This window comes from Pteropus vampyrus, unplaced genomic scaffold (assembly GCF_000151845.1).
Source record: "Pteropus vampyrus isolate Shadow unplaced genomic scaffold, Pvam_2.0 Scaffold104, whole genome shotgun sequence".
Taxonomy (NCBI): domain Eukaryota; kingdom Metazoa; phylum Chordata; class Mammalia; order Chiroptera; family Pteropodidae; genus Pteropus; species Pteropus vampyrus.
In genome coordinates this window covers 3,807,415-3,832,053 of record NW_011888885.1, presented here as the reverse complement: position 1 = coordinate 3,832,053, position 24,639 = coordinate 3,807,415, and the positions used below count along the sequence as shown (strand labels likewise).

At 40.4% G+C, this 24,639-nt stretch overlaps 1 protein-coding gene across 1 annotated transcript in view; it reads right to left on the bottom strand.

The window, feature by feature from the left end:
* The window catches only part of CA10 (carbonic anhydrase 10), a 452,828-nt gene extending 429,170 nt beyond the window's left edge, over window positions 1-23,658 (bottom strand). Inside the window, 1 exon segment of the mRNA XM_023533503.1 lies at window positions 23,617-23,658. Coding sequence (XP_023389271.1) covers window positions 23,617-23,658 — 42 coding nt within the window.
* Window positions 23,659-24,639: the final 981 nt, after the last annotated feature.

Genomic DNA, 24,639 nt, shown 5'->3' with positions numbered 1-24,639 from the left:
GACACAAAGAGAATATTCTGTAGCATACTATTTAGGTCAAGCTTAAGGACAGGAGAAACAAGTTGATGTTTACGAGTCTTAACAGATTTTATCACTCAGGATGAGGAATGGAGAGTTTGCTCAATGACTGGGAAGGAGCAGTGGGGGGAATCTACTGGAACCTATTGGGGTGCTGGAAATGTTCTACAATTTGATGTTGGTGGTCGTTACATGGAAATATGTGTGTGTATAATTAATATTTGTGCATTTCATGTTATATCTCAATAAAAAAAAGCAATAAACAAACAAAATAACACTGTCTCCCAAGGAAGACAGCATAGTGAATAGAAATATAATGGTAGCTACAATAACTTCCTACGTAAGAATTTATGCGACCCTTCCTTTTCGTAATTGAGTTCCAGGGAGGACATTCCTCTCCTGTCGTACTGTCGAAATTCCCTTGATCAGACAACGAAACCACATATCGTGGCCTGTCTCACTTGCGCCAGGATGTGCACACTAATTCATGACTAAATTAATCACTCTCCTGGCCCGGGTTCTGGAATATTTACTTCCATCCTCTCTTTCTGCTGCTCCCTCCCCAAACTCCAACCCCATTTCCACTTGACAAATATCTTCTATGCATGCCTTTTGCTACCTCAAAACCACAATGGATGCACGTGAGGGTGTAACACAAATAATGTACTGAAGGAATAAGGTGCTATGTTCAGAGTTAAAAGGTGGTAGAAAGAGGAAAATATTCAGAGTCAGAAAACTTTCGTTTGGCTCTATGCTTCGTTACCTGTGTGATCTTAAGCAAACCACTTCATTTGTTGAGCCTTTCTGCCTCCTCACCTCTAAAACCAGGATGCCATGACTTATCTCATGGTATTGTGACTATTTCATGGGACAATGCATGTGAAAAATACAAAAAATCACGGTGGTAAGGTTCACCTGGCTGCAAATATACAGGTGCATGCACTGAGGTCAGTGAAGAAGCAGGTCTAAGTGTCCCCACCACAGCTTGAAGACCTCATTGCTCTCCATCTGTCACATTTTCTCTGACCTACATATCCTTTTTGGAACTTGGTGGGTGTTCTCCCTAATGAAAACAGACCACCTGCTGTCAGGAAGGAGGACTCAACAAGAAGCCTGTGAAAGTGCCTTAAAAGGCTTGGCTGGATAATGACCATGGAACTCAGAACCTCAGGTCTGCCTTCTTTACCCTTAGAGAAAAAGTTCCAGGACATCCGGGCATGTCTGATCACAGAAGAAAGAGATGGGATCCAGCTCAGAGAAAGTGAACAAGCTTCCAACAGAATCTAACTGATGCTCTTAGCCTCACCCCCTCAACTTCCATGACAATCAGTTCTTTTTAATTTTTAAAATTCATTATGTGTGGTAAGACACCAAAAAGCTCAGGCAATAATATAATAGACACCAATGTCTCCTCCACTCTTTTGGAAGAGAAGATGACAGGATGCTAAATGTGCTAGGATCTCTTTATAAAAAGAGAACAATTCAGGCAGAGCTGAAGCTCCTCTCCCCATCCTTCTTCCTCATCCCCTCCCTCCCTGGAAGTACCTCGTGTTTGAAGTTCATTTGCTTATATCCTTCTGGTTTTCTACCTATATCCCCATATACTATTGTTTGGGGTGTCATTAAAGTTAATTAAAACGTATCCAGCCACATCCATCCTTGAAAACTCACTTTTCTCTTTTTTCATATTGCAGACTCAGTTCTTTCATTTTTAACTGCTGTGTAGTATTCCATTGTAGAAATTGTCATTGATCTGTCCATTCCCCTACTAATAAATCATTGGATTCCACACACCCCTCTTTTTAGATATTTCAGATTGTGCTGCAGTGAATATCCTCGTGTAGATCTCATTGTTTCTGCACTAGGATATCCCATTTTAAAAAATCTAGCATGGACGCCAAAAAGCAGAATTGTTGAATTGTAGAGTATACCTAAGTTGAATTAAATTAGACCTTCCTAAAGTGGTTATAACAATTTAAACCACCATATCCTTTGTTCGCAGTTGGTGCAATCGGATTTACAAATGTGTGCTGATATGATGCATTTGAAATGGTATGCTACCGTGATTTTAATTTCCCCTGAATCCCAGATAGGCTGAGCAAATTTTTCATATATTTATGGTTATTTGAGCTTCTTCATCTATACACAGGCTTGTTTATACAGTCTGTACATCAAATAGTTTATTATATTATTTGAATAATTCTGGTCCCAGGGAATTTGACTCCTCCTCCCAGAGAAGCTCAATCCATTTTCTCACGCCTTCAATTTTCAGAAGTTTCTTCTTTAAGGTTAAACCTGAATCTGCATTGCTATTTCCATCCAGTACCCTAGTATTGCATTCACCCTGGGATGATCTGGAATAAGTCTGACCTTTCTTTCATATGAGTGCCTCACATATCCATTTGGACATTTGCTCCTTCATTCATGCATGTATGCATTCATTTCAGCAAATGCTAATTAAGTATTCACTGAGGTCAGGAATAAGACCTGGTCATGCTATCAAGGAGATACGGTTTAATAGGCAAGACAGACATAAAATCAACTAAAACACAATAACATGGTAAGCCTAGTAACAGTGGTATGTACTAGAAACAAAGGTAGGACAGAATAAGGATGATTTCAACAGATTTTTACTGTTTTGCCACACCAGTTCTTAAAATATTAAGACATCTGTATAAAATTTATGTGTTTTAAATAGCCATTGCCACAAGCCCCACCCCTTCACTTGGCCACCTGGCACCTTCCAGGGACAGCCTCTCCACATGTCTACATTAATTATAGGGGTGGCACAGCGAGAGGGCTCTAGGACCCTGCTCCTATGCTACAGCTGGCCTCTATCCTGATTGGTTGGTGCCCAGGCCTATTGTCACCCCTGGCCGTAGGATATCTTCATTTGTGACCTAGTTTCAGGTATTCCCACCATCCTACTTACACTCTTCCTTTTAGGCTCATCTTTATCCCTCATAAATTATAGCACCCAAAATAATACTTAGAGGAAATGGTCTAAGCATCATGCTTGTCAAACTTTAATGTGTGTATTAAACACTTAAGGATGTTGTTAAAATGCAGATTATGATTCAGAAGGTCCGGGATGGGACCTGAGATTCTGTGTTTCTGACCCCTTGTGAGGTGATGCCGATGCTGCTGGTCTGAGCATCACATTTTGAGTAGCAAGGGTCTTGCCAGCTTGGAATATAGTGAGTTTAACACCCCTCTAATTCTGACACAACACTGCTCACAACCCAGTCCAATAACACATCAGCTTTTCGGCAAGTTTCACACTGAGACCACATATTGCCCTAAGTGTCCTAAGTGTCTTTAGGAAGGGCTGAGGTTAAAGTCAACTCTTACTCACCTTTCGTCTGTGCAAGTCTGTTTTCCTACAACCACAGAACTTTGCATTCACAACAATTTGGAGGCTGATGAGTTTGCAACCTGGTTGCTATTGAACCAGATCAGTTTCTAGAGAAGGTTTACCCAATGTGCTTCCAACAACGTACCTGAGCTTCTGCCAGCCTCTGTCTAAAGGTCCATTGTTCAATTAAAGCAATCCTCCAGGGAGCTAAGGTTCCCCATTACAACATTTCATTTATTACTTTTACAAGGTATTCTTGAGCACTCACACCTGTCATTGTTTTCAGTACTAAGATAAAGCTCCTTCTCTCATGGAGCTTATATTGTGCTGAAGCTAGATATACTGAAAACAAACAAACTATAAAAACCCTTAATAGATAAAGAAGAATGCCATATGCCAAGAATAACAGCAAGAGATGAGAGAGTGGTAAGCTGGCAACCATGGACTGGGTGGTAAGACAGGGCCACTCAGACATTGAGGTTGAGGTTTTCTAGATCTAGACTCGAAGGAATTAACTATATATAGATCATAAGAAAAAAAAATGTAATTCCTAAGGCATACCCAAAGGAGATGCCACATTTATGAGTGATTAGAGGAGTCTGAGGAGTGTCCAGTTAAAAAAAAAAAAAAAAAAGAGGAAAAATAAAGACATGAAGTCTTGTGAGCTCAGAAATGTAGTTCAAGAAGGCAGTCACATACTGTATCTGATGCTACTGTAAGATTATGGTAAATAAGAACAGAACATTGCCCACCAAATTTGGCAATACAGAGATCACTGGTGACCTTGACTATGGTGGCCCTAATGCAGTGATGAGGAGGGAAGCCTACCAGGTCAGTTGGGAAGGGAAGATAATGCGAATGAGGAAGTGAGAATAGTGAGTGTAGATAAATAGCCCTGTCACTTAAAGCACTGTGGCCTTGGGCTGATGACCACACTTGACTGAGGTTCCATTTGCTCTCTATAAAATGGAGATAATAATAAAATAACTGTCTCAGGAGTCTAACGGAATTAAATAAGATGACATTAGGCTCCTACATTAGGCACTTAATACTTGTTATCCTTCCTTTGGCTCCCCTTACAAAGGAGGGCAGAGTCCACATCACACCTCTGCCTTCTTTTTATCTTTCTTCTTGAATCCAACAAGCCTGAGTGCATGCTTCCTTAAATTGTGATCACTAGGCACCTCACTCTAGTCTTGACCTGCTAAAATTTCATTCCCTCAATTCATCGTGTGCTACATACATTGAGGACAACTATTTCCTTTCTCTCAGTGATTTAAATACAGTTTAGATTAATTAACGGTAGAGCTTAGGCAACTTTTCTCACTGGGCTTAATGTAAGAAATACAGGTTCCTGAGACCCACCCCAGACCTTTGAAAGTAGTTCACCACCCTGGCTGCACAGAGGACTCACCTGAAGCCAAGACTCCGGCCTCCAGGGTTCCTGGTTCCACTGATCTGGGGTGGGGCCAAATCCGTTATATAAAAAGCTCTTCAGGTGATTTTTGTTGGTGATTAAGGTCAAATCTCTAGAAGGGGGCCAATCAATCTGCTCCCAGGTGATTCTTGCGCTCCCTACGGCTTAAAAATCCACTGGCTTCAGCTGGATGAAGCTCTCCAGCTCTGGAGTCAGACTCAGGTTCCTATCCTTACTCTTGCATGTGCTACCACATTACCTCATTACCTTGAGTAAGGTACTTAACCACTTCCTCACCTATAAAATGACAATCACAATAGTGCCTACTGCAGAAGTGTCTATGGAGAGTCAATAAGATGTAAATCACTTAGCACAGAGCAAGTCTCATTAAGTGGTAGCTATTATTATTAGCATTTTAAGCATTTACACGGATCTTATTGTGGGCGAGCATTGTATATTCATATCTATAAATGACAGTCTTGGGCCAGTTACTTAACCCCTTTGTGCATCAGGAGATTATAAAGAGCATCTATGGACTAAGCATATCATGAGATTTCAACAAAATATTGCAGTAAAGTGTTCAGCAGAGACCTGGTACATAGTAAATTTTCAAAACATATCCGCTGTTCTAACTATATATCATAGAACTTCCATAAAGATTGATATTCCTTTAGTATTTTTATCACAATTATTATCCAAGAAAACGATCCAACTTGGCTCCTTACATGAGGCTGAATGTCTTAACTCGGGTTTGTTTCTCCAGCTTTTAGCACAGTGGCTGGCACACAACAGGGATCCAACAAATGCTTCCGGAATGTGTGAATGGATGAATTACCAGGAAATTTGTACTTGCCTTTACGCTCGCATTGATCCTGCTCATGTCTCAAGATGGTGAAAACCTCACTGACCAAAGGGCTGTTCATTCTGTTTCCAAACGCTGCCAACCCGCCCACAGCTCTAATCAACAGCAGCCCTGATTTATGCTGCCTGTGGAGCGAGCCGGGGAGGTGGAATCCTCCACTGTAGATTTGTTTATTGCCACGTCCTTGAAAATTGAATAGGGAGGGAGAGGGAGGTATGAAGAATGAATTAAGAGCTACTCCCCATCACGTTTGATATGAGGTCCTTTCACTCTGGCAGAGGACAGCTTTTTGTTGTTGTTATTATGAAAATTCTATTAATGTTACAAAAACACATGGTAAGTCCCATGCGCGTGTCTTCTACCTGATGGCCACCAGAGCCCCTACAATGATGGAGGAGCAAGCTGCTTGGAGTTCAGGGGCTTCTTTATTGAACTGTTAGGGGCTGTGCTATAACTCTGTAATACTCCTTGATGACTACAGTGTATAACGCAAAATGCATTTCCCCCATTTAATGAATATTGATTAAAGGGTTTGTTTTAAAGTATTTAGGCTAACTTGGTTCTTTGTTTTATTTATTCACATCCATACATTAATTGAAAACGCAACAGCTCAAAAAGATTGTATTAACGTGATCGCCCTCTACTGGCCATAAATTGTAGTACATACCTGCCTTTGACCAGGTCCTACAAAAACTACAGCTATTTTTAAAAAGTACTAGGCTTTTAAACTCCAAAATATTTTCTACAGGTCGATTATGAGTATAGCAGAGAGACCCATGTGTACTAAACTCCAACTTTCTGCACTTTTTTTTTTAATATTCTGCTTCCTGAAAAGAGATCACCTGATTTCATGTACTTGAGATGATTTATGAAGAAATACAGTCAGGAACCAGGAAACTTGAGTTCATATGGGCCTGTCTTCTCATCTTTGAAAAGATAAGGCTGAGTAAGGCAGGCTCCAGAAACCTTTTCAATCTCTCTAATTGCTGGGGTGTAGAGCCTGCACCCCAGATTAGGAGCACAGTGCCCTAAGATCTAGTCCTGATTCTAAATTTTACTCTTGCTATAAAGTAAACAAAGGACATGATGGCATTTCTAGGGTTCCTTTGAATTTCAACATATTATGATCTAAGTCATACTAAGCCCGAGCACATATAAATAGCAGGGAGAAAAATTCTTAGAAGGGTAATTCCAGCTAAAACCCTTTATGGTTTCTTCTTTCCCCTTAAAAATTCTCTAGAAAACCAAGGGTTTATCTCCTTATATAGCTACTCATACCTGTAACCGAAATTATCTCCACATGGACAGTCTGAATAAACCTAACGTTTTTATTGTCTAGAAAACAGAGGAGAAAAAAATCCAACACTAGACTCTAGATGCGGGTTTTTATCACTTGAAAAAAGATGAAGCGATGCGGCCTTTCAAGTTCAAGGAAGGACAGCTGCCCCTGAGAACCTACATAGAAATGTTTAGAAAAAAGCTGGACTACTTCCTTCCACAAAGCAGATTTGCCATGTCATCGGCAACCTTTTGCTTGCGTCAGTTAGTGCTGGACTCCCCAGTCCCCGGTTACAGTTCAAAGAAAACATTAGCTCAGGCAAGGTGAGCACAGTGCAATCCTCCACATCCTTGAAACAAATGCTGAGAGTGTTTAAGAAAGTCGGAGCAAGGCAGCGCTTGGAAGAATGTCTTTTTCACCATAGGGAAAAATGAATATGCCACATAAATCAGTGTAAAAATGAATTGACCTAACAATCATCTGGCCTAGTGAAAATTCACCATGTAATAAGAATTAAAAACAAAAATAATAACTGCCTTACATTTAATTAGCTATTTATTCTACCAGTCACTTTGAGATGCATACTTTCATTTGCTTCTTTAAACGACACTGGGAAGGGATTGATAGGAGCACCATTGGGCCAATTTTGTAGATGAAACTAAAGAAATTATGTACTTTAAGACCAAGTCATATAGATATAAGCACTATTCTCAGACATTTGAAATCATGCTCTACTGGGTTTTCTGAGAAAATCATGTGAGTCCTTCTAAGGAGAAGATGCATCCATCTATCCATCCATCCAGTACATACATACAACCTAACATGGATAGATGGATGCATCTTCTCCAAGGAGAGCAAAAGAGAAATAAACTATGGGTTACCAAGGGAAAAACGGAGCAATAGAGCTGAGAAAAGAAATATTTGCGTTTGAGTCTATCTTGACTTCTCCAAAACAAGAGTTTTATTCAATGTGATGATTGCCCAAAATGTTAATTGAGCACCTAAAATGCGCCGTATGGGAAACAACACTGGAAGACATAATCCCTTCCCAGTTCACTGCTTAATTGAGGAGCAAGCCATACAGATTAATATAGATTAAACTCTGTTCTCTATGAGGTCTTTGGACAAAATGGCAGCTATTAGTTCCTACAGGCTGGAAAATAATGGAGAGGAAGCTTCATGCAGGTCACATCCAAACCCATGAGCAGATCTTTGAAAAACTGTCAGCTCTAGTTCAAGATATGTCTCAAATCTCATCATTCTCTCCATTGCTATTATTACCATACTAGACTAGCAGACTAAAAGTTATGTTTCCTGACTTTCAGATAGCCAATTTCCGAGAAGGGCTCATCAAAGATGGGTCCCCTTCCTACATGACTATTAAAGAATCTGAGACCCTGTTCCTGTTGTCTCTGGAATCAGGAGGCAACACATCCCATGCCTCCTTTGGTACCATGTTCACAGGTTTTATCTGCAACAGGTGATGTAGGGACTCAAAAGATATAATTATGTGTGCTCATACTCCCTCAATCTCATCCATATGACTATTCTGCAAGTACAAAGCTTAAAATACACCAGACTAGATACCAGCATGAGTCCAGCTGGAAAAAATGAGAGAACAGCATGGTCACTGCGCAAGCATGTGAAAAACTCTACAGTCATCTTTTCATCTGGATATGAGCCTGCCCTTCTCTGAATCCCCATAACCTTTCTTACATCTCTCTGATAATAGTTTTGCATTTGCTTTCTCTACCTAGTGAACTATAGGCTCCTGTGAGTAGGGAGCATGTATGATCATGTGTGTTACTCAACCGAGGAAGCTGGTAAAATGAGGCCAATGGCGTCTGACGGACCTGTCCTGGAAAGTTGGCTCTACTAACTGTGTGACTTTGAGTCCTTAGTTAACCTTTCTGGGCCTCAATTCCAATAGTAAAATAGTTATTGTACAGATCAAATGAGATAATACACATAAATTGCTTGCCAATGCCTTGACCCTAGTAATTGATGCCATAAGTGATACAGTACTGTGTCTTAAGTTGAGCTCTCCAGAGGTAAAATCTGACATGGGAATTTGAAGGTCTATGATTTAACTGAAGGAGAGGTCTCAGGAACGAGGGAGTGAGAGAAGCAAAACAGGGCAGGAGGAGGAGCTGAATTTAAATCTAGCTTCAGCTGATCCTACAGGGAGCTCTGGAGTATTAACTGCCCCGAAGAGTTGGTTCCAACTTGGAATGGATCCAGCCCACTGTACCCTCCCCACATCCAAGCCCTCCATGTCAGTCAATGACTGGCCATAGGCTTCCCCCTCAGGGGACAGAGGAGGACTTATCCTCTATGGCAAGCAGTTCTCATTTAACTAAGGACAATTCTCTGGAGAAGAGGGCAGCTGGGAGATGACAGAAGCCAATATTCATAGCAGCCGTGTAAGGGAGATCTGGGCAGGGCACCAACAGCACCCACGACACTATTCTTATTCTATTTGTAAATCTCATGTCTAGATCTGAGCATTCGATATGACAGAGACTCAATAAATCGTATTACATTGAATTAAATTAAAGGATCTAGATTATGGAGAATATGCAAAACCAGCATGAGTAGCTCAAGTCCCAGTCACAGGTCCAAAATCTTGGAGGCAGTTCCCACATTTCTCCCCTTCACTGGCCCTCGTAATTACTAGGACTACACAAGTTTGTAGCCTAAATTCCTTGGCACAGTGATTATGTCTGAAGGTAACTTAGCTGTGAATTTCCTTGCTTCCCTTGTTTCAGAGATTTTCTGGCGTTAATTACACCTGCGCTTACATCCAAATATTTCATTGTGATGCAGATTATACTTGTAAGTGCATGAATTATTCTTCGAAGGCAAAAAGAATTAATAATGTTTCACCACTCACTGTGACATGTTTCCAAGCACATAAGTGACAGATGCACTTCTAAATGATGTACTTTTTTCCTTCTTGACATGCAAGGACCCAGATTTAAAGAGACAGAAGATGTAAAGGCATTGCCTTCTGGATCTACTGATGTCATGCTTGGATTTCCATCTCCATCAGCAAATGCATGAATAAGTAATGCGCTCAGGTCCCAGGACCTGCTCAGATTATATTGTATCAGCAGTCTTACACTCTGAAACACCATTAAGATAAATCCCCAGGCACCCAGGGAAGGGAGTGGGGAGAACTGGGCTGGTCATTAACAGGAGCAAGGGAAAAGCATTTTGTAAATTGTAAGGTACTTTACAAAGATCAATTATGAGTATTAATTCTTTTACCATTGACCTTATGTTCAAAACCCTCCAAATCCCCTGATCCCATATCTCTTCCTGAATTAACTGTACCATTCTAGAGATTTTGCTTCTGTTCTAATGACTGGGGACAAATAAAAAGGAGCCTAACCTGGTTGAGTGACCAGCTCTTTCTTTCCATGCACTTTCATCCAATATTCTTTCTATTGGTCGGGACCAAATTGAACTCAGAAAACAAGTCCCAGCAGGTGCTAGGAGAACCTTAATAGTGAGTGGGTCTCGGCCTCGCATGAAAAGGGAACAGGCATTCTGGACACCAGCACCACCATTATCATCCGGTCAAGAAAGTAAATGCCTAACAACCAGTTGCTGAGTATAGAAAGATTCATGTATCTGAAACAAGTGGATCTGTTGCCCTAATTCATCAGATTTCATTTTAGTTATCTCAGAACCATGAGGTATTTGAGAAAGGAAAAAAGAAACAATAATACCCACTCTTTGGTACAAATAACCCACAAAATTAATCCTTCACATAGTAACAGGAAAAAGGGGCGGGCAGGCTCTAATTTTGGAAAAGTAAACAGTTAAGCTCTAGAGTTGGGGCTGGCAAAGTATGGGCACAATCTGGCCCTTTGTTTTTGTAAATAAAGTTTTATTGGAACAAAGTCATGCCTATCATTTATAAATCCTCTATCACTGTTTTTATGCTACAATAACAAAGCTGAGTAGGTTAAACAGAGACCACCTTGGCCCACAAGATCAAAAATATTTGCTATCTGGCCATTTATGGGAAATGTTTGCTGATCTTTGCTCTACAGCCAAACTCTTTGAGATTAAATACTGGCTCTATCACTTATTAGTTCCATTACTGTGAGAAAGTTCTTCAGTATTATAATCATGAGGAAACTAATACTACCTACCAAATAGAGTTTATGTGAAGATCGAATGGTTTATAACAGTCAAAGCACCTAGAAGAGTGTACAGAATATATAAGAGGATCAATAACTGTTAGCCATTAAGATTATAAACAGTAAGATCAAATCTCCTCCTTCTCCCCATATATGTCAGGGGCTCTCGTGCTGGAAAGACCACATAAACACCTTTCTGCCCTTTCTTATACATAAATTTAGAATGTCTTTGAAACACAATTCACTGCAAATGCAGAAAGATCGCTTTCTAGGTATTCCGCAGCAGCCCTGCTGAAGGAAAACCGTTTTTCTTTTTCTTTTCTTCATTTTATTCCCGGAATAGGCCTTCAGTCAAAAGCTCAAGCAGAGATTTCAAACCTCCTTCTTCTGTCTCCTACTAAAATATTCAATGGCCAGCCTAAAAACTCTGATAAAATAACAGGTTTGTTTTCCCAACGAATAATGTTTTCTCACCTTTAAATCAATTAGGGGCTGTGATTGTATGATCCAGGGACTGTGGTTTAAAACATCAACCCTAGATTCCTGAGAGGGCTTATTAGTGTGTACAGATTAGCTGCTGAAGATGCTCAAAAGGCGAAGCCTCTGTAAGGTAGAAATGTAAGGTGGGTGGCACGAGTTAAGATTAACCCACCTCCTTGAAAAAAACAGGCAGATGAGTACATTACTTCTCTCTTCCCGCCTCTCTCTCTCCTATTCTCCCTCCCCCGTCTCGCTCTCTTTCTGGCAGTGTTCAACAATAACAGGTCATTGTTATGAGTAAAAAAAAATTATATCGATACCCATATGTGCAAGGCACTGTCCTGGGGTCCATGGGGGGGAAAAAGAAACATGAGATGTAATTCCTAAGCAGCTAATAATCCACTTGGGAATATAAAACAAGTCCATGAAAAGTTAAATAGCTGTTAATGAGTTCAATGACTTTATAAGACAACAATGGAAAAGATATCACTAGATTACTAGTAATTAGTTGCTACAGGCTTTCTTCTGATAGTTAGCATTCCAGAAATTTTAGAGGAGAATAGATCCATATGACATGTGAATTTGTTAACCAAAACAGGAGAAAATGGCCCTCCTACTTCTTCCTGCTGAAGGGAGATAAAACGCTAAAGTTAAACATGTATTTACATTTCAAGTGAGTAATTTAAGGCATTTTAGTTTAAAATGAACATGAATTAACTAGCTTCCCAGGCTAGCAATGTGTGTTAACCAGCCGCTAAACATTGTTTTCTAACTTCTGTTAAGATGTCTTTAGAGGAACTGTATAGGTTGAATCCAGAGATTCAGGTAGAAATCAGGAAAAGCATTTTGCAGTGTTGAGAATAGGACAACACTCACAGCCAAAGCTGGAGAACAGAGGGCCCTAAAAGCTTAGAACTTAGCAGAACTCAGAGAACAGCCTCTCCAGAGTCAGCAACAATGAGCAGGAATGGCTATATTCTAGAATATTCTAGAAAGACTAAGCTGAAACACCTGCAAGTGAGTCTCCTGAATGAAGCTTCTCCATCACATTCACCAGTTCGCTGTAGGTATCCTATTTCCTAGATGCTTGGGAAAGGGGTTTATTCCCAGACATGTTACCAAATTCAAGTTTAACCATACACCCAGATTTCTATTCCTTTGGACCACTGAAGCTCTAATTCAGGTGATGTGAGGATCTGCCTATATAAACTCCATAGCAGACTAGTGAAGAACGTGGCTCCAAAACCAAACTGCCTGAGCTCAAATCCCAGTTCTGCCTCTACGATTTTAAGTAAGTTACTTATCCCAATGGGAGGATAATACTACTGAATTCATAGTGGGCCAAATGAGTTAATACATGTGAGGCTTTTAAAACAATTCCTGGCACATAGCACCTAATAAGTATAAGTTGTCATACTGTTACCGTCGGGGCTGATTTGAAATTCGATGTCACCCCAATGGCAGGGGATAACAGCACAGAAGTGTAGTTAGCGTTTTTCCTTGGTCCTTCCTCACTGATGAAGAATCACAGGTCAGTGAGGTTTAGAAAAGATTTATTACAAGTATATTTTAGACAGACAAAGCACATCCCAAGGAGGCACATGATTTCAGCAAAGAGCTGTAACCAAGCACTGTAACAACAAACAACCACAACAAAGACCACAAAGACCCCCAGAAGCAGGAATGTCTGCATTATATTTGGATCGTGATGAGTTGTTCCAAAAGCATTCTTAAATGATTGGCAAGTGAGGTTATTTTGATTGACACTCAGCTGCTATATAACTCTTTGCCAGGTATACATGTGCATACACCAAATTCCACTACCACTAGGGTGTTCTTTGGGTGATCTCTAGGCTGGGCCCCTATTTCTTTGTTCCCTGTTGCTCATGTCTGACTAGCTACCTAATAATACCCTGTCCTCAATTACTAAACCTGCCAGTTACAGGTACAGCCCTGCCTCATTCTCTGGAGCCAACACTAGCCCTAGAAAGAAGTCAGAGTTTATTTACGTGGTGATCTTGTTTCTGGCCCTGTGTGTATCTTACCTTAACTCTGGTTCTACCCAGTGGACCTTATTTTAGAAAATTGATTCTAACTTTGTCCTTCTACCTTTCAGGTTCTGGTTTCAAAGTACTCTAGCTTTTCTGTTGGAGGCCATTTGTGTTGACTCATGTCAGCCTTTCTGAGAACTAGATCTGGTCTCTACATCCTAGCCCTGTTCCTGACACTGGGTCTCTCTAATGCTATGCTCTGCCCCCTCCCAAGATCTTGTCTACGGCAGCACTGCTTGGGTGACGAATCCATGTCTACCTGGCTATCTTCCATTGTCCTCTTGAAATCTTCCCCCATCACCTCCTGTGCCTCCTAGAATCTTCCTGATGTCTACATCTTTGCATTGTGGTTTGGCATCTAATCTACTCAAATACTGTCAGAGTTTTCCTTATGGCAAGTAGTCTGTGACAAACGCAGTGAGAGTTTCTCTCCAGCATTCTCAAAGGATTTGCCTTCTCTAAATCACCTCTTGGTCAGCTGATTTAACAAAATGAGAAGACAAAGAAGGCATCAGAGCTCCTCTAGATTCTGCTACTTTTGGTAACACTGTTCATTAGCATTAAAATAGGGAGAAGATATAAGTGATATGGTATTCTGCCCCCAACAATATGACTGCTGCTTAGAACACAAACTAAAGCCCAATGCAAAGTATGTATGCAGAACAAAGCTACCGAATGGCTGTTCTATAAATCACTCTACAAAGCTTAGGTGTGTAGAGCCATGAACCCATTCCACAATTTTCACTAGAAAGAGACGATCATGGAAAAGGAGAGAGAATTGCAGCCTCTCTATAAACATCCTCTAGCAATTACATAAAAGGGGGGAAAAATTAAAGGCCTTTTTGTCTGTCTTACATGCACACATACACACATACAACATCAAGGCAAAATAAAATGCCAGATATTAATTCCCAGAAACTGTGAAGAAGGCACCAGGTCTATCACAATTTGCCACTCAGAACACACAGCATGAGTTTTGTTACATAAAGGCCCATCTATCTCCCAAACAACACGCTTGCCCCTGTACATACCTGTGCTGCTCTCCCATCTAACCACCTCTAGGAACCTGTAGGCAAGAAGCTAGTCATTAGCAGCCTTACCTACTCATTCCTCCCCCACGTCTGGTGCATTTCTCAGAATATAACAAGTATCATCCTAGCACTGAGACTGGCAAACCAAAATCTCTTCCACAGGTATACATCTTAATGTATTTTATTCTGTAGCAAATATCCCTTCACGCACACCTCAGTCAAACTAGTCAAATAGATATTAACAGAGATTGGAAAGGGAAAAGAGTTAAAACAAACAAACAAACAAACAAAAAACATACAAATGAGCAAAGTCAAATTTACATAAAGAACCCACAGATGCTGGACTAGGGTTGTGGGAGGGAGGCAAAATTTAAGGTGTGCCCTCAAATTCAGAAACTAAGGTCATTAATATTTTAATGCACTATTTTAACAAATTAAAGTCAATGCAAAAGAAAAACAAAACCTTCTTGACCAATCGGGAAGGAATTTCACGGTTTTTTTGTTGGGCCTTTTTGGACCTTAGTTACGCCAAAGGGAAAAAATGCTGATCTAATGCTGATCCTATCTTTATTAAAACTTTGGATATTTTGTGCATCGTGGGTTTTCACACTATGATTTCCTAAGAATATTTCATTAAAATACTACTTATCTCGACTTCTGAGTTTTGGTTTTTGGTTTTTGGTTCTCCCTTAAAGGGTGCACCAGAGGTAAAGTCTTCTTTTATGTCACCCTCCCTCCTTGTCCATCTCCAAATTATTGAGCATCCTTATACCACTAGAAAGAGCAAGGGTACCGGCTTCTGACATAGCCTTTCAGAATACTGCTACCCACTCAACTTTTTTATTAGAAGTCCCAGAAATAGTACAGTGGAATAGAAGCCAGTTTTTAGTTAAGCATTATTAAACAGGTTAAATATCCCCATTGAGTTCAAATGCCATGGCTTTTATTCAAGAGAGATTGTTATTAGGAAGCTCCGAATCTAATATTAATGTCTCCATTTGTTTCATGATGGGTCTTGTTTTGAAAAACAAAGTCCTTTTTAATCAATAATTCCAAATGTTTGCACCATCAAAGACATTATTTCTCTCCACCTCTAACTAGACCCTGCGTTTGGAAAAATGTTTTATGCTAACCATTTAATATATTTATTAATACATTCTGTCTTCCATTTTAATAGGCCAAGATATCTATATCTGCCAATCCTAATCAATAGGGGATAACCTGTGATTGCCAGGCTGAGGTGACACAATTGTGACCAGAGGCAGAGATATTTGAACTTCAAATTAGCCTATACGGCTTCATTGAGGGCGTCAAGCTTTTTGTCAAATATTTTGAAATTTGAGAAGTTCTCAAAAAATGATTATGATGAAATATTAAGAAAAGTGACATGATAAACAGTAGGTATACCATATTTTCACCTAGGTTTATAGAAAATTAAGAAATATGTAAAAAGAAAAATTGTTTGGTATGCTAGTAACAGGATTACAGATGATTTAGAAAAATTACGTGCTGTTCTCACTTAAAACTTAAAGAAGAATCCAGATCTCATTACCAAGTTCCTTGTCTTGTTGGGGCTGGAAGACTCCAAGGTGGAACCATGGTTATGTTGAAAACAAATCAGCTATGGGGGAAGATCGAAGGAGAACTGGTAGAAATAGGAATTTCTGAGCAAACGTTTATGAATAGAGCCTCATGAATATACGGTAAGCAGGCCAAGAGGCCAAAGGCTGTTGACTGAAGCTTGATATATTTCATTAAGAAAAGGACATTTCAAGATGCTTTTCAAGGTTATCTGAATATAAATATATAGAATATAAGCTCTCTGAGTTATAGGAACCACCTATGTGCAGAGAGCCCTCCTAGGGCAGAATCAATAAATGTTTATTGAATAAATGAATGAATGAGTTCCTCATCTCATCACCATTGTTTTAACACATGAATACATTTCAAAAGGCATCAGGACATGAAAAACGTGCCTTTAGGATTTATACAAGCCTTCCAGGAGAGCAGAGCCACAGGTTCTTTTTTAAAAAAAGGCATCTCGTCAAGAACAATCATTAAGAGATGTTATTAAGCACCTCCATTCATTTTCACCTGTTGGCTAACAAACCAATGTTCTGGCCCACAGATTTCTGTCTTGCATGTGTCCCCTTGGCCTCTCCATTCTCTTGTTCGAGCTGGTATCTGACCCTGATCACATTCTCTTATTTTTTTCATTTTGACTCTGGGGCTCCTTCCTGTACTTCCTGGCTCTCCACCACTCGAGCTTACTTCTCTCGTTCTGCATTTACCCTCCTCTCCTTCGCCCCACCCCCTGCCACACACACGATTTAGTCCGGCATGGACAGTTTCTTACACATTTCTTAAGCCAGTCCTCACAATAATCCCATGAAGTTGGCAAAGCGAGAGTTGCCATCATTGGTCCCATTTTATGAATGGGAAAACTGAGGGGCGGAGAAGTTCAGTGTGTTGACCCCAGCTCCCAGTAAGTGATAGATTCAGGATTCAGAATCAGGTCTCCTTTCCCCAAAGCAAGCACTTTATCACCGTCTTCATATGAGTACAGGATATTACCAAGGACCTCAGCCTGGTATAGGGCACGTAGTTGATTTAAGCCTGACATAGGAAGTGATGTAACAAGTCACATAAAAATGTTCTAAAGATACTGGAGCACCCCATCTTTCTGTGCCTATGGAATAAAACAGTAATTCTTTAACATAATATACAAGATTCTCATAATTTAGCTTGTCTAATTTTCCAGCTTTTTCTCCCATTATTCACACAGTGCCCCAGCCATGCCGACTTTGTAGGATCCCTCCCCCTCTGCCTTCATTCTTCCAAGCCTTTCCATATGTGGGTTCTTCTGCAATGCCCCCCCCACCCCATTCACCTGGTAAACTCCTATTCATCCTTCTAGAGCCTGCATAAGACTTACAAAATTTTCTGAGTGAAGATTGCTCTCCTCTATCCCCATAACACTGTGTTCAGTAGCATCCCATAGCTCTCAGGATAAAGTCCAGATCATTCTATACAGCTTGGCAAGGCTCCTTATGATCTGGCTCTCGCATCCTCAGTTTTCTCCGTCCCAGCACTCATCATGGCCTCTCACGCTATTCTCTCTCCATATTGAACAACCTTCAGTTTTCACGTCCACACCACTAGTTCTCTCTAAGCCTTTGTGCCTGCAGTTCCTTCAGCTTCCCTCATTCCCTTTGCTGGGAAAATTCCTACTTGGTCCTCCACGCGGTCTCAGCTGAGATGTCAGTTTCTCCAGGAAGCCACCTTGAGTCAAGGTTGGCGACACTCTTCCTTGTGTCATGGTACCGCCTCACCATGATAACTACTTCGTAACTGACTCCCAATGTCACCCTTGATTTTTTTCTTCTTTGATACATTCCCTGTGAAGAGAAGCCATGATCAGATTCTCCTTGATTTTCCTTGTGGGAGATCCCCTCCCATCTTGGCAATCACCACTTTATAAGGTTTGGGGTGATTACTGTGGTAGAAAGAATGCTGAACTAGTTGCTAACTCAGTCTCGGATCCTATTCATTCATTCATTTATTCATTCAATCAATAGCTATTTATGGAGCACTTCCTATCTATATATTAAGTACTATTCTAGGCAATGACGAGAACAGGCAAAGCCCATGCCCTCATAAAATTTGCATTCTAGTGAAGGAGTCAAATCAGAACTGAAAACATAAACATACAATGTAATATATATTAGTGATAAGGGCTATGAGGAAAAGTAGCAGCTCTGATAGTGCCCATGTTATCCTGGACAAATCTATTGAATCTCTCTAAAACTCAATGTCATAGTTTGTAAAATCGTGTTAATAATGTCTGACTTAAATAACTAGCAGGGTTTCTATGTGGTTCAAGTATGCAGGGATATGAATGCATTTCAGAACATAGCAACTATCTGCTATTACTATTATTTTAACTTTGATGTAATGTGGTCTCTATTTATCCTCTCCAAGAGCCAATATGTGAATTTAAACAATTCCATCAGTCATTTAGACATCTGAAAATGAATAAATATCTGGCTGACAGCTTCAGTCTGCATCCAAATGTTTGGTTAACATATCTGTAAAGTTAGAAAAGTTGTGAGTTTACTGCTGTGCACTTGAAAGCATCAACTTCTAGGATTATTATTTTTTCTTATACTATTGTGATAATGGTAATTTTCTTGTCTAAATGTAAATTTTAAATGGCTATATTCATGCCCATTTGGAAAAACAAGTTAAAGAGGACTGTCCATCTCACATAAATGTTATTTATATTTCTGTGTAGCTCATTTTTATTTAGGACATATGTGCATGCCAGCTATGTGTGGGAGAACATTAAATCATTCTCTATGAAATTTAGAAACTAAATTTAATTTTGCAACTGTTTGCAAAATTTTAAAAAAATGACAACATAGTTTTAAAAACTAGCTTTAAAAGGGTTAGTACATGAAATAAACTAAGCTATGACTTTTCTGTATTGTATCTGCTAAAGAAAGGCTTAATATTCACTATTTTGAAAGGTGCCTAGGAGTGACATAAAGATATAGCAAATGGCAGTGAACACTCAGGCTTCTTTATTTTACATATGTACCTATTTATTTGTTTTGACACATGCTCAGAGTAATTCCGTCAGAATTAAGGCTCTTAATTCTGTTAAGGCTCAAGTTGCTCCTCATACCTCCCCCATCGAAACTTCACTCCAACCATGAGATAATCAGTTTAGTGTGTATCTTTATCGACTTTTTGATATGTAATTACAAACATATCTGCGCATTTTTATATAAATAGCACAGTATGCATACTGTCCAGCAAGTTTTTCTTAACGTATATTCTAGAGACCATGCCACAGAGGGACAAAGCACTCTACCTCATACTTTGCCACATTTGCATAGTAGTATTGTATGATGTGGATCCACCACAATTTATAGTTTATCATAGTTTATCTCATTCCTGTGGATGGATATTTGGGTCATTTCCAATGCCTTTATGTTCAAACCATGACAAACTGAGTATTTTGGATATGCTTCCTAGTGCTCCTGTATGCATATATCTCCAGAGTACATATCAAGAGGTATAATTGTAGCTTCAGGAACGTGCACATTTTTCCTCATTTAAATTTTAATAGACACTGCAGACTCATGCCCAATAATGGAATACCAGTTTACATGTTCACCAACGGGATCCACTCCTGTCAGGAGGCATCTCTGGGCTATTTAGGGAGGAGGTGGATGGGGAGGGAGAAGCAGGTGCCTTCTTGCTCCCTGGGAGTTGCGTACATACGTCCATTCAGCAGGTAAATCCTGAAAGTGTGGAACGAGCTCAGCCTGGCAATAATTCTCCCTTTTCTATTACACTGAAGTTAATTCCTCCTTTATGCTACTTTGCCCTTTTATTCCATTTCCAGCTGACCCAAGATCTCTGATATCAGATATCCTTTGGACCTGTATTTCCCTTGGATATGACCCTAATGAAACAATCCATTGGAATTAATAGCCACTATCATTTATTAAGTGACACACACTTTGCATGCATGGTCGCAGTTAATCCTAGAAATAGCTATTAGATAGGTACTTTTTTGATCCGCGTTTTACAAATGACGATATAGTCAAACAGGTTACCTGTAACTACCCAGGGTCACAACATCTATCAAGTGGTTGGAGCAGAAAGGTAAGCCCAGGCTAGGTGATTCCAGTGCCGGCTCTGGGGCTGTGAGCCACCAGGCTACACTGCAAGCAATCGCTCCCTCCTCTGCCCTCCTAAGGCTCTTTATCTCTGCTTCTTTATACCAGGTGCTGCTTTCTACCTTGTGTTAGTTATTTGTGACTAGGATTTATTTTATCTTCTAGACTGTTAGCTTCTCAACTGAAAGATGTATGGCCCAGTCACCTCTGTCTCTGCCACTGTTTCAAAAAGTACAGTACCTCCAACACAGTAGAAACTTGAATATATTTTGAAAGACATACTCATCACTCAACCTCGTAAAATGTCTTCTCATACAATCCAAGATCACTGAGTGTCCCCCAAGCTGAATCTGACGGTGGCCTCCATGGCTCACTTACTGTGGCATCTGCCCTGGGCTTATTCCCACTTTGGATCTCTGGATGTGGATCTCTCCTAACCCCTTCTCTGTCATTAAGAACCATTTGCCTTATGGCCCATTCTCCTAGGACTGTACTGATGTAGGATCTGATGCCTTAATTAGAGTTTATTTGACTTAATTTATCAACTGAAGCCATTCACAGTTTGCTACTCCCCATCTCTATGCTCTGTTTTCAATCTTTCATTCCAAGCCCTCTTGTTCTAACATTTATTACCAGCTTCCAATCTTTTGGGTCATACCTTTATTTTGCCTTCCATCTCAGGTGCTGGGTGGAAGCTTGATTTGACTGTCCAGCTTCCAGGCTGGCTCCACCTCTGGACACTCTTTCTTGAATCACCTTCCATTCCATGCTCTGCTACCCAAAGGAGAATCACACTCTACTTCTGTGACTAATGCAAGCCCCTCCAAATTTCAGCTTAGACCTAGAATCCTAGGTTTTGTTTATATGGATGGAAATCTGGCTAACAAGTAAAAAACAAAACAAAAAACTGTAACAAGGACCATCAGTGGTCCACTGAAGGAAGTAGGCCCCATGTCAAGGAAATCGAACCATCACTTTCCCTTCTGCCTCTCACCAGCGTACCCATTCCAAAAGCCATAATCAAGTCCCTCTTCCACACTGTCTTTCCCATTTTTCCACAATAATTATCGAGAACTTTATTAAATTTCTGATATTCGTTACTCAAACTAATATTTAATTACATATGGTCTCATTTTGTTTTATGTGATTAAAAGTCTGTCTTATTAGACAAAAAAAAACTTCCTGAAATAGGAAGCATACTGCTATATTCTCCTTAATCACTATCATCAACATCATCATTACTTAATACTTACTTTTTGCAGAAACGCTTTACACAAATGAAATTATTACTTAATACTTACTTTTTGCAGAAATGCTTTACACAAACGAATTCACTCAATCTTTATAAGAACCCTATAAGGAAGGTACTGTTATTATCCCCATTTTGCAGAAGAAAATACTGAGGCATAGACAGAATAGGTAACTTGCTCAAGATCACATGGATACTATGTGGTGAAGCAAGTATTCGAGTCTGGGCAGTCTGGTTCTAGAGTCCATGGCATAACCATTGAGGCCTCTTCTTCCATGCAATCCCTTTATAGTGCTGAAAACAGCTGAGCACAGAAATATTACACAATAAATATTCATTGGCTTCTTGGTATACAATTTGACACTAATGGCCCTTTCAGAATTCTTAAATCCACTCTACGATCATTTTGAGACTCAACTGCACATAGTCCAATTACTTAATTGGCCATTGTCCAATTACAGAGGAAGAGATCAGACTGGAACAAGATTTGCCCAGAAGAGCTATGGGAGCAATGGAGAGGCAGACCCAGAGGAAGATGCTATTGAAAGTTGGTTTGGCTGGAAAAGCACCGAGCATGACAAAAAGAGGACATGCTCCAACAGAGGTAGATAGTAAAGTACATTGTGGTTAAGAAAATGGGCTTTGGAGCAAGGCTGCCTGAGCTGGAATCCCAGTAACATGGAATGCCTTGCTCATAGAACCATTTAAATCTATGTGAGTTAATTCTTCTCAAAGCTTAGCACAGTAAGAGGCAGAGTGGCTGCATATTAACTGCTATATTATTCATGATAATTAGAATAAAGAATAATATCTGCTATCTGGGCTTCTGATTTACATATGGGGTGCAGCAATGGGAAATGAAGGCACAGTGGATATTCAGAATTCGGCATTTTTTACTGGGACTCTGGCAACCTGAGCCCAGTGGGTTCCAGTCAGCTCAGACAATAGATGGTAGAACCAAATTTAGGGAAGGTGTTGGGCCCTAAGCCTAGAGATCAAGGTTCCTGTGTAATATCTGTAGAAATGAAGGCACTGGGCCCCAATTCAGGACCACGCCATAGACTGCGGATTTGGTCCCAGATGTAGGTGAACTCTCATGGCTCAGCTGAGGCATGGGGCCAGAGCAAACAGCAGCAAGAGTACCTGGGAGCAGAGATCAACACATGAGGTGGGGCAGACTAAGTCAGCCTTCCTTCGGCTCAGGCATAGCCCTGAGAACCACTGGCAGTCTGAGCATGCAGGTAAGGATTATGTGACATAGGTTAAAAAAAAAAAAAAAGCTGAGAGTCAGGCTGGATCTGATCCATGTCGCTGGGGGCTGCCTCACTGCCCTGTCCAAGCTCACCCTGTTGGTGAGCAAGCAATCTGGTGCTGTGCCCTTTGCTGAAGGCAGGCACTCGGCAGGTGGCTGACCCCAGGGAGTGGACGCCAAGCTGTCAGCTGGAACAGCCCGTGGTGCACATCTCCACTCAAGCTTCCCAGCCTCTAGGACCCCAGCAGTGGGGCACACGTCCTCTGGGCAGGGAGCTTCAATTCACACAGCATGAGGGCCATAATGTAGTGGGAGACCCACAGAACGCTTTTAAATATCTATTTTTTAAAGTGGTTAGCAAAGCTGGGGAGAAATAATCAGAGATCCGCAATGAAGAGTTTCATCCAGAGAGTCAGCAGAGGAGTGAAAGGAAGCAGAAGAGAAGACAGTGGAAGAAGAGGCCTCAGGATTTTGGAAAAGAAACACAAACAGTGGAAACAAGAGAGAAAATAATGGTCACATCTCAGAAATGGTTCAGGCTGACATCTGCAGAACACTGTTTTCCATTCTCCAATTACCGGCTCCTTTTTTAGGCACATGTTATGAACTCTGCTAGAAAAGCCTTATTCCTCAACATAACTGACAAATTTCTACTTGTTCATAACTCGAGTTCAAAGTCCACCACCTTTAGACAAAGCCACACCCTCTTCTGGTCTCTGTTTTCACACAATCCAACATTTGTAATAAGTGTATTTCAAGTATAATGCAACGAATTACAAACCTGGTGTATTGTGATCACCACGATCTCCTTGAGGACATTCATCTTTATGTCCCCAGATCCTCAAGACTTAGTATAGTTCCTGGCACATAATAGGAGCTCGATTTATGATCACTGAATAAATAAGTGAAAAAAAAAAAAGAATGAATAAAGAAAAAAGGGAAGGAAGGAAATACAGAAGCAAGAAAAAAAGAATGAAAGGAGGAAGGAAGGGAGAGATTGGAGAAGGGAGGAAAGGAAGATCCTCTGTGGCTGGAGCACAGAGGGGAGGCGGGAGGTGAGTCTTTAAAAGCATCTCAGCCTGTCCATGAGAGTCACATGGGCCAAGCCAGGTATTTGTCTCACTGGCAAAGTAGCATAATCAAAGGTTATAAAGCAGAATGGTATTTCAAAAAGTTACCTCCAATGCCCTTTTCGCCGTGCATGTTATTAATCTCATTTATTTGCTCCCTGCTTCAAACTAATGTGCTCGCACGCAGAGATGTGGTGTAGATAGCCTCATCTGAAACCAGCAGACCTCAACTTCTCCGAGAAATATTCCTAAAATGACCTCCTATAGACTATCTCAGCACTTAATTCTTAACTTATATCATTTTAACCCTGCATCTATTTGTTTGTCCCTTGGGGTGACGATTTTCCCTAGGACTTATGAGTACATTCTTTAGAGCCAGACAAACTTGGGTTCGAAACATCGCTCAGCCATTTGCTTTCCAACTCCAGCTAAATTACTTGACATCTGAGCCTCAGCTGTTCAACTATATAGGGTGATGAATGATACCTAACAACGTGGTTTTTGTAAGAATTGAAAGCTAGTTAGGGTTTAGATGAACGTGAAGCAATCAACAGTAATAGTGATGCTGCCCGTACTAGTTAGATATAGTAATAATAGGTTTGTTTGGTCTTATGCCCTGGTGGACTCTCTGGTAGAGGAGGCTGCCTTATCCTTCTTTCATTAGTATTTCCTTTTCTCCCCCTCTCCAACTCTACATCTCCCTCTACCTTCCAAGGTATCTTGCAATCTCCATG